At 44.1% G+C, this 12,048-nt stretch overlaps 1 protein-coding gene across 1 annotated transcript; it reads right to left on the minus strand.

The window, feature by feature from the left end:
* Nucleotides 1–4,866: 4,866 nt before the first annotated feature.
* LOC147662772 (uncharacterized) lies at nucleotides 4,867–11,766 on the minus strand. The gene is made up of 2 exons (XM_086950912.1): nucleotides 8,924–11,766; nucleotides 4,867–5,301 (listed from the first exon to the last, which is right to left on the minus strand). Exons 1-2 carry the CDS (start codon nucleotides 9,860–9,862, stop codon nucleotides 4,867–4,869), a joined length of 1,374 nt encoding a protein of 457 aa, XP_086807038.1. The 5' UTR covers nucleotides 9,863–11,766.
* Nucleotides 11,767–12,048: the final 282 nt, after the last annotated feature.

The raw sequence follows: 12,048 nt of genomic DNA on the forward strand, positions 1-12,048 counted from the left end.
TGATTGCAACACACACTCCCCACAATACCACTCAGTGCCACATAATTGTATGCCACATAAGTACACTGCACTCAATGAAACATACACTACAAAAATACCACTCAGTGCCACAAAATTACACGCCACATAATTACACTATACTGAATACAACATACACTCCAGACAATACAACTCAGTGCCACATAATTATATGGTACATAATTACACTGCAGTCAACGCAACTTACACTCCAAAATTCACTCAGTGCCACATATTACACGTCACATAATTACACTGCACTCAATGCAACATACACTCCAAATACAACTCAGTGCCACATACTTACACACCACATAATTACATTGCACTCAATGCAACATACACTCCGAATACCACTTAGTGCCACATAATTACACGCCACATAAATACACTGCACTCAATGCAACATACACTCCAAATACCACTCAGTGCCACCACATAGTTACACACCACATAATTACACTGCACTCAATGTAACATGCACTCTAAATACCAATAAGTGCCCCATAGTTACACGCCACATATTTACACTGTACCCAATGCAACATACACTCCAAATACCACTCAGTGCCACATAATTATATGCTACATAATTACACTGCACTCAATGCAACATACACTCCAAACTATACCAGTCAGAGCCACATAATTACACACCACACAATTACACACTACTGAACACAACTTACACTCCACACAATACCACTCAGTGCCACATAATGATATGCTACATAATTACACTGCGCTCAACGCACAATACACTCCAAATACCATTCAGTGCCACATAATTACACGCTACATAATTACACTGCACTCAATGCAACATACACTCCAAATACCACTGAGTGTCATATAACTACATGCCACATAATTACACTGCACTCAATGCAACATACACTCCAAATACCACTCAGTGTCTCATAATTACACGCCACATATTTACACTGCACTCAATGCAACATACACTCCAAATACCACTGAGTGTCATATAACTACATGCTACATAATTACACTCCAGTCAATGCAACATAACCTCCAAATAAAACTCAGTGCCACATAATTACATGCCACATAATTACACTCTACTGAATGCAACACACACTCCACACAATACCACTCAGTACCACAAAATTATATGCCACATAATTACACTGCACTCTATGCAACATGCACTTCAAATACAACTCAGTGCCACATAGGTGCATGCCACAAAATTACACTGCACTCAATGCAACATACAGTCCGAATACCACTCAGTGCCACATAATTACACGCAACATAATTACACTCTACTGAATGCAACACACCCTCCACACAATACCACTCAGTGCCACATAATTATATGCTACATAGAAACACTGCACTCAATGCAACATACACTCCAAATATCACTCAGTGCCACATAATTACATGCCACATAATTACACTGCACTCAATGAAATATACACTCCAAATACCACTCAGTAACACATTACACGCCACATAATTACACTGCACTCAATGTAAGATAGACTCCAAATACCACTCAGTGCCACATAATTACACGCCAAATAATTACACTGCACTCAATGCAACATACACTCCAAATACCACTCAGTGTCACATAATTACACACCACATAATTACACTGTGCTCAATGCAACATTCACTCCAAAAACCACTCGGTGCCACCTAATTACACACCACATAATTACACAGTATTCAATGCAACATACACTTCAAATACCACTCAGTGCCACATAATTACATGCCACATTATTACACTGCACTCATTGCAACATACACTCCAAATACTACTCAGTGCCACATTATTATACTCTACTGAATGCAACACACTCCACACAATACCACTCAGTGCCACATAATTTAACGCCACATAATTACACTGCACTCAATGCAACATACACTCCAAATACCACTCAGTGCCACATAGTTACACGCCGCATTATTACACTGCACTCAATGCAACATCCACTCCAAATACCACTCAGTGCCACTTAATTACACACCATATAATTAGACTGCATTCAATGCAACATACACTCCATATACCACTCAGTGCCACATAATTACATGCCACATAATTACACTACTGAATGCAACACACACTCCACACAATATCGCTCAGTGCAACGTAATTATATGCTACATAATTACACTGCACTCAATGCAACATACAATCCAAACAATACCAATCAGTGCTACATAATTACACACCTACATAATTACACTCTACTGAATGCAACACACACTCCCCACAATACCACTCGATGCCACATAATTATATGCTACATAATTACACTACACTCAATGAAACATACACTACAAGCAATACTACTCAGTGCCACGAAATTACCTGCCACATAATTACACGCTAATGAATACAACATACACTCCAGACAATACAACTTAGTGCCACATAATTATATGCTACATAGGTACACTGCACTCAACGCAACATACACTCCAAATCCCACTCAGTGCCACATAATTATATGCCACACAGATACACTGCACTCAATGCAACATACACTCCAAATATCACTCAGTGCCACATTATTACACGCCACATAATTACACTGCACTCAATGCAACATACACTCCAAATACCACTCAGTACCACATTACACACCACATAATTACACTGCACTCGATGTAAGATAGACTCCAAATACCACTCAGTGCCACATAATTACACACCACATAATTACACTGCACTCAATGCAACATACACTCGAAATACCACTCAGTGTCACATAATTACATGCCACATAATTACACTGAACTCAATGCAACATACAATCCAAATACCACTCAGTGCCACATAATTACAAGCCAAATGATTACACTGCACTCCACGCAACATACACTCCAAATACCACTCAGTGCAACATAATTACATGCCACATAGTTACACTGCACTCAATGCAACATACACTCCAAATACCACTCAGTGTCACATAATTACATGCCACATAATTACACTGCACTCAATGCAACATACACTCAAATTCCACTCAGTGCCACATAATTACATGCCACATAATTACACTGCACTCAATGCAACATACACTCCGTATACCACTCAGTGCCACATAATTACATGCCACATAATTACACTACTAAATGCAACACACACTCCACATATTATCACTCAGTGCCACATAATTACATGCCACATAATTACACTGCACTCAATGCAACATACACTCCAAATACCACTCAGTGTCACATAATTACATGCCACATAATTACACTGAACTCAATGCAACATACAATCCAAATACCACTCAGTGCCACATAATTACAAGCCAAATGATTACACTGCACTCCACGCAACATACACTCCAAATACCACTCAGTGTCTCATAATTAGACGCCACATAATTACACTGCACTCAAAGCAACATGCACTTCAAATACCACTCTGCGCCACATACTTACATGCCACATAATTACACTGCACTCAATGCAACATACACTCTGAATACCACTCAGTGCCACATAATTTCATGCCACATAAATTACACTGCACTCCAAGCAACATACACTTCAAATACCACTCTGTGCCACATAGTTACCTGCCACATAATTACACTCTACTGAATTCAACACACACTCCACACAATACCACTGAGTGCCACATAATTATATGCCACATAGATACACTGCACTCAATGCAACATACACTCCAAATAAAACTCAGTGCCACATAATTACACACCACATAATTACACTCTACTGAATTCAACACACACTCCACACAATACCACTCAGTACCACATAATTATATGCCACATAATTAGACTGCACTCTATGCAACATACACTTCAAATACCACTCAGTGCCACATAGTTGCACACCACATATTTACACTGCACTCAATGCAACATACTCTCTGAATACCACTCAGTGCCACATAATTTCATGCCACATAATTACACTGCACTCAAAGCAACATACACTTCAAATACCACTCTGCGCCACATAGTTACACGCCACATAATTACACTCTACTGAATTCAACACACACTCCACACAATACAACTCAGTGCCACATAATTATATGCCACATAGATACACTGCACTCAATGCAAATACACTCCAAATATCACTCAGTGCCACATTACACGCCATATAATTACACTGCACTCGATGTAAGATAGACTCCAAATACCACTCAGTGCCACATAATTACACGCCACATAATTACACTGCACTCAATGCAACATACACTCCAAATACCAGCCAGTGTCACATAATTACATGCCACATAATTACACTGCACTCAATGCAACATACACTCGAAATACCACTCAGTGCAACATAATTACATGCCACATAATTACACTGTACTCAATGCAACATACACTCCAAATACCACTCAGTGTCACAGAATTACATGCCACATAATTACACTGTACTCAATGCAACATACACTCCAAATACCACTGTAGCAGGCGCGGGAAGAATAGGCAGTACGCTGATTCTAGTAGATCTAGGTTTTATTTTAGTGTATAGCGAGTCAGAGCTTTTCTTCCTCGTGTTTTGGGAAAGTCTCGGGGAACGGCTCCTCGCAGCTTTCCGGATCCCTGACTCTGTAGAAGCAGCTCTACGTCCTCGGTCGGGTGTCCGTCGAGGTAGGTCTCCGTCGGTTTCCGTGTTGCCCCTCAAGTAAGTGAACAGGGAAAGAAAGGCAAAACGGTGTATCAGTACCCGTTCTATGTCGCTTAATACAGGGAGGGGAGTGAGGGATGAAACACACGTGAGGCACTCTGTAGCTATTGCCGAGGTGAAGGGTTTAGTGCTTGGGGTAGGGAAAATACCAAGAAGGAGGGTATCCCGGGTTTAATCCGACATTGCTATTCTACGAGTAACCCAACCCTTTAGTTTGTCACACACCTGGTTAAGCCATACACCTCCCCCGGGTGTATGGCTGGGCGGCTCGTGGTGTCGGTGGCCTCCTGGCGTCTCCGGCTCAACGTCCTCCGCTTCGTCCTTCTGCTGTCTCTCCTCATATGCGGTCCTCCTTCGCTCCGCTCCGCTCCCGTCTTCTTTGTCGTCTCTCCGTTCTTTCTCCACATACGCGTTCCTCCTTTGCTCCGCTCCGCTTCCGTCTTCCTCGTCGTCTCTTTCCTCGCTCCGGGTGAACAAGCACACCCTTGATTCGTCCATTCCGGCATAAGAGGTCTCCGTGTCCTGACGAGACTCCTCCCATTCCAAGTTCCATTCAGAATTAAAGGGCCACTGTGTCGATTGCGTGTCTACCTCGGTTTCAACATTCTGTGGGGAGGAAGAGGTAGTATTTGTCAATTGTCTATTTGCATGTTGTTTATAGTCATTTCTTCGTGATGACCCTGCGGTGTTACACACCTCCCCCTCCAGACACTCACGATCGGGGAGTGGATGACGGGATAGGAAATCCGCCCCAACATTCTCACAGCCCTTGCGGTGGTGTATAGAAAAGGAGTACGGTTGCAGTGAGAGGAACCAACGCAAAACTCTCGCATTGTTAGCCTTATTGCGTGCCATCCAGAGCAAGGGAGCGTGATCTGTAAACAGTTCAAAACGCCGTCCTTCCAGGTAATATGCCAGTTTTTCAATGGCCCATTTAATTGCAAGACATTCTTTTTCGACAGTTGCATACTTTAACTCCCGAGGGAATAACTTCCTGCTGACATATAAAATTGGGTGATCGAGGCCATCCTGACCAATTTGGGAGAGCACTGCCCCGATCCCATAGTCCAAAGCATCAGTATGCAATGAGAACGGGCGAGAGAAATCTGGGGAAGACAAGACTGGTGTAGATGTTATCACGGACTTCAATACTCTAAAGGCTTCCTGCATTGGTACGGTAGGACGTACCGGAGAAGATGCTCGTCCAGCGTTTTTCAGAGCGTCAGTGAGAGGGGCGGCAATGTCCGCAAACTGTGGGATAAAGCGTCTATAGTAGCCCACTAGGCCTAAAAAAGAACGCAATTCCCGTCTCGTGGATGGGAACAGAGTGTCAGAAATGGCCCTAACTTTCTCAATTTGTGGTTCTATTAAACCATGCTCCCAAAACATATCCAAGGTATTTAACTTTATGGAAAGCTAGCTTGCACTTCTTAGCATTTACAGTGAGCCCAGCCTTCCTCAGCGCCATCAAAACCACAGACAGGTGTCGGAGATGAGATTGCCAACCCGGACTGTAAATCACAATGTCATCTAGATATGCCAATGTAAAATCCGACAACCCCGCAAGGACAGTGTTCATTAGGCGCTGAAATGTAGCCGGCGCCCCATGAAGGCCAAATGGAAGCACCGTAAACTCAAAATGACCCTCATCTGTCGAGAACGCTGTTTTTTTGATGTCCTCCGGGCGTAGAGGCACCTGCCAATACCCTTTAGTTAAGTCAAGGGTAGAAATGTATTTGGCCTGGCCCAGTCGCTCAATTAACTCGTCCACTCTAGGGATGGGATACGCGTCGAAGAGGGAAATGTCATTAAGAGCACGAAAGTCCATGCAAAACCTTCTACTGCCATCGGGTTTAGGGACCATGACGATAGGACTAGACCAATCGCTTTTCGATGGGCGAATCACCCCCAAACGCAGCATTTCGTCTACTTCTGATTTTATCGCAGCCCTCCTGGCTTCGGGGACTCTGTAGGGTTTAATCCTAACCTTTTTGTTGGGCGGTGTGTCAATACAATGTTCCGCTAGGGAGGTCCTCCCAGGCCTGTTGGAAAAAACATCCCCATAATGTTCCAAAGTCTCTCTCAGCTCTCCCTGTTGTCGGGCCTTCAGTTCCTCATTATGAACAAGCATGTCAATAGTTGAGCCCTCTAAGCCTGGCGTAGTAGCCACATGGACATCAGCGGGAGGAGGACCTAACCACCTTTTCAGCAGATTTATGTGATACGACTGCTGTTTCCGTGGGGACACCTGTAACTTATAGCTAGTACTCCCAATGACCTCCACCACTTTAAAGGGACCCATCCATTCCGCCTTGAATTTATGGGATGAGGAAGGAAGAAGAACCAAACCCCAGTCCCCGAGATCAAGGCGCCTCCATTTTTTTCCCTTGTCGTAACTAGTCTGCTGCCTGTGCTGACTAAGCTCAAGATGGTCAAACGCCAATTCCCTCAGTTTTCCCAATTTAGCCTTAAGGGCCCTGGTGTAATCAAGAGTAGCTTTCGCCTCCTCTGCCTGTTCATTGATCCAGGCATCCCTGGTCATTTCCAACAGTGAGCGTGGTTGACGGCCATACAGCATTTCTAAAGCTGACACCCCCAGACTACTCTGTTTCTGCGCCCTGATGGCGTATAGCGCTAAAGGTAACATCCGATCCCAATCTTCCCCACTAACCTCCATCATTTTACGAAGGGTGGATTTCAGGGTACGGTTGTAACGTTCCACCAGTCCGTCCGTCTGCGGATGGTAAACAGAGGTACGGATCTGGTGGACGTTCAACGTGTCACATATTTCTTTCATTAATTTTGAAATGAATGGTGTGCCCTGGTCGGTCAAAATCTCCTTCGGGAAGCCAACCCTACTAAACAACTCAATCATTTTGTCTCCGACCTGTCTGGAATTGGCCGCAGATAACGGAAAAGCTTCGGGGAACCGTGTGGCATAGTCGACAACTACCAAAATGTGTTGGAACCCCTTCTTAGTTTTAGGCAGCGGTCCAATAAGGTCCATGCCGACCCTCTCAAAAGGCTTGCCAATGACCGGCAATGGTTGTAAAGGTACCGCCGGTGGTCGAACCATATTCATCTTTTGACAGATCTCACAGGACCTGCAGTAGGATTCGGTATCTTTATAAATACCGGGCCCAAAAAATTGCCTGAGGATATTTTGAGTCGTCTTTTCGGCGCCGGAGTGACCGGCGACGAGATGGCTGTGTGCAAAGAAAAGGACCTGCTCTCTGAATGAGACAGGTACCAATAATTGAGCGGGTTCCCCCTCTCTACCTATTCTATACAACAGTTCATCATCAATAATGAACCCTGGAAAAATTTTGGAGTTTTCTGCTCTCTGATGTGCTTGTTCCCACGCGTTGAACAGAGTGGGATCACTAATTTGCGCAAATTTAAAGCTCCTATCCATAACCCAGGGATCATGTGCCAGAAGCGAGTTCACTGGCTGTTTACGTGCATCTGAAGAGCCAAAACCATTAGAACCTCTCTCAGTGTCTTCCAGCCGGCGGACTACTTCCAGCCTAGTCTCAGCTATACACTCACAAATTAATTGCGCCACTCTATCCCCTTTTCCCACTTGGAAGGCCTCTGTACCAAAATTAAACAGGAGGTTTACAACGTTACCTCTATAATCCTCATCAATAACGCCAGCCCCAACGTCAATAAAGTGTTTTGCTGCTATCCCTGATCATGGAGCTATTCTACCATAGCACCCGGGAGGGACTGCAATTTGCAGGTCAGTTTTGACTAGGGACTTTCCCTGGGCGGGTACCACATAATCATATGCACTGTAGAGGTCATATCCAGCCACTTTTGCAGAACCTTTAGTGGGGGATGTCGCATTTTCAGTCAACTTTACAACTTGGAGGCTAGGTACAAGTGGACGTTCAATTAGGGGATTACCCTCCTCCCCTGTGTGGCACACCGTTTTTAGTTTATCCTTAAACATGTTCAGGAAACTAGGGTTGTCTGTCCCAATTATTAAGTCTTTGGGTAGGTTAGACATTACGCCTACTCTTACAGTTTGTGGGGGTCCCCCAGTCTGTTCAATTACGATGTCAGCAATGGGGTAGGGCCGGATATCCCCATGGACACATTTAATGTTTACTATCCCCTGGGAAACATATTGTCCTGTTCTAACATAGGGAGTTTGGACTACTGACTGTCGGCAGCCCGAATCTAATAAAGCTGATAATGAGTGTCCATTGACTTTCACACTTACTCTAAAAGATCCTCCCATCTCCGCGGAAAATAGCACAGCCTTGGGGAGGTACCCGACCTCCATCGGTTCTTCCTCGTTCCTTTTCCTTGGACACATCCGGGCAATGTGTCCCCATTGACCACAATCGAAGCATTGTGGCCCCGTATTGGCACTGTTCTCAGTCCTCCATGTACGGGGATGTGTAGTTTCTCTCCCTCGTACAACAGTTTTCTCAGGTCGTACTACTACCTTTCTTTCCATCTCAAAAGGGAAATTTTTAGGTTGAGCTCGGGTATACGATGAGGCCATTTCCACTGCTTGAGTAGTAGTTAAATTATTATGTTGGCGAAGCCACTTTTGAGTGGCGTAGGGAAGCGCCTCAAGAAATTGTTCCAAGTATATTCGGTCAAGTATTTCTTCTTTAGTGCTGGTAGTGGGTGTTAGCCATTTGTCTGCAGCCATTTTTAATCTTACGAATAAAGTTTTGGGATTTTCGCCTACGGATCCTCTCTCTTTTCTGAATTTTAGGCGATAAGCCTCGGGATCTAACCCTAAATGATCTAGTATTATTTTTTTGATTTCGGCATATGTGGTGTCACCCCTTGGATTTGCTACTTGGTAAGCAGCCTGAGCTTCTCCGCCTAAGAGAGGTGCCAAAAAAAACGGCCATTTTGATACTGGCCAGCCACAGGCCCTCGCTGCTCTTTCAAAATTTAATAGAAACGCATCGGGGTCTTCTCCGTTTCTATACTTTTGCAGCGAGACGGCCGGCGTTCCATGTGTTAGGGTTCTTTCAGTTGTCCCACCCCTCTGTACAGGGTCCACCCAGGGTTGTTCGTTTTTATCTTCAATTGCTTTCTTTATTATCTCTCTATCGGCTTGTGCAGATACTAGATGTTGTTCTAACACCCACTCAATTCGTCCTTGACCCTTTACTAATTGTTCTACAAGTGTCTCCATCTTGACTCCACAGATGGTGCCTATGCCCGCATTCTCCACCACTGTAGCAGGCGCGGGAAGAATAGGCAGTACGCTGATTCTAGTAGATCTAGGTTTTATTTTAGTGTATAGCGAGTCAGAGCTTTTCTTCCTCGTGTTTTGGGAAAGTCTTGGGGAACGGTTCCTCGCAGCTTTCTGGATCCCTGACTCTGTAGAAGCAGCTCTACCTCCTCGGTCGGGTGTCCGTTGAGGTAGGTCTCCGTCGGTTTCCGTGTTGCCCCTCAAGTAAGTGAACAGGGAAAGAAAGGCAAAACGGTGTATCAGTACCCGTTCTATGTCGCTTAATACAGGGAGGGGAGTGAGGGATCAAACACACGTGAGGCACTCTGTAGCTATTGCCGAGGTGAAGGGTTTAGTGCTCGGGGTAGGGAAAATACCAAGAAGGAGGGTATCCCGGGTTTAATCCGACGTTGCTATTCTACGAGTAACCCAACCCTTTACTTTGTCACGCACCTGGTTAAGCCATACACCTCCCCCGGGTGTATGGCTGGGCGGCTCGTGGTGTCGGTGGCCTCCTGGCGTCTCCGGCTCAACGTCCTCCGCTTCGTCCTTCTGCTGTCTCTCCTCATACGCGGTCCTCCTTCGCTCCGCTCCACTTCCGTCTTCTTCGTCGTCTCTCCGTTCTTTTTCCACATACGCGTTCCTCCTTTGCTCCGCTCCGCTTCCGTCTTCCTCGTCGTCTCTTTCCTCGCTCCGGGTGAACAAGCACACCCTTGATTCGTCCATTCCGGCATAAGAGGTCTCCGTGTCCTGACGAGACTCCTCCCATTCCAAGTTCCATTCAGAATTAAAGGGCCACTGTGTCGATTGCGTGTCTACCTCGGTTTCAACGTTCTGTGGGGAGGAAGAGGTAGTATTTGTCAATTGTCTATTTGCATGTTGTTTATAGTCATTTCTTCGTGATGACCCCGCGGTGTTACAACCACTCAGTGCCACATAATTACATGCCATATAATTACACTCTACTGAATGCAACACACTCCACACAATACCACTCAGTGCCACATAATTATCTGCTACATAATTATACTGCACTCAATGCAACATACACTCCAAACAATACCACTCAGAGCCACATAATTACATGCCACACAATTACACTCTACTGAATACAACTTACACTCCACACAATACCACTCAGTGCCACATAATTATATGCTACATAATTACACTGCGCTCAACGCAAAATACACTCAAAATACCACTCAGTGCCACATAATTATACGCTACATAATTACAATGCATTCAATGCAACATGCTCTCCAAATACTACTCAGTGTAACATAATTACACGCCATATAATTACACTGCACTCAATGCAACGTACACTCCAAATACCACTCAGTGTCACATATTTACACACAACATAATTATACTACATTCAATGCAATATACACTCCAAATACCACTGAGTGCCACACAATTACACACCACATATTTATACTGCACTCAATGCAACATACACTCCAAATCCACACACAGTGCCACATGAATACACGCCACATAATTACAGAGCTCTCAATGCAACATACACTCGAAATACCACTTAGTGCAACATACTTATATGATACATAATTACACTGCACTCAATAAAACATACACTCCAAACAGGACCACTCATTGCCACATAATAAAACGACACACAATTACACTCAACTGAATACAACATACACTCCACACAAAACAACTCAGTGCCAGATAATTATATGGTACATAATTACACTGCGCTCAACGCAACATACACTCCAACTATCATAGTTATATGCAACATAATTACACTGCACTCAATGCAATTTACACTCCGAATACCACTCAGTGCAACATACTTATAAGATACATAATTACACTGTACTCAATAAAACATACACTCCAAACAGGACCACTCGTTGCCACATAATAAAACGACACACAATTACACTCAACTGAATACAACATACACTCCACACAAAACAACTCAGTGCCAGATAATTATATGCTACATATTTACACTGCGCTCAACGCAACATACACTCCAACTATCACTCAGTGCCACATATTTACATGCCACGTAATTACACTGCACTCAATGCAACATACACTCCAATTACCACTCAGTGCCACATAATTACACGCCCCACAATTACACTGCACTTAATGTAACATACAAT

The sequence above is a fragment of the Lissotriton vulgaris genome, unplaced genomic scaffold, assembly GCF_964263255.1.
Source record: "Lissotriton vulgaris unplaced genomic scaffold, aLisVul1.2 SCAFFOLD_2484, whole genome shotgun sequence".
Classification (NCBI taxonomy): Eukaryota; Metazoa; Chordata; class Amphibia; order Caudata; family Salamandridae; genus Lissotriton; species Lissotriton vulgaris.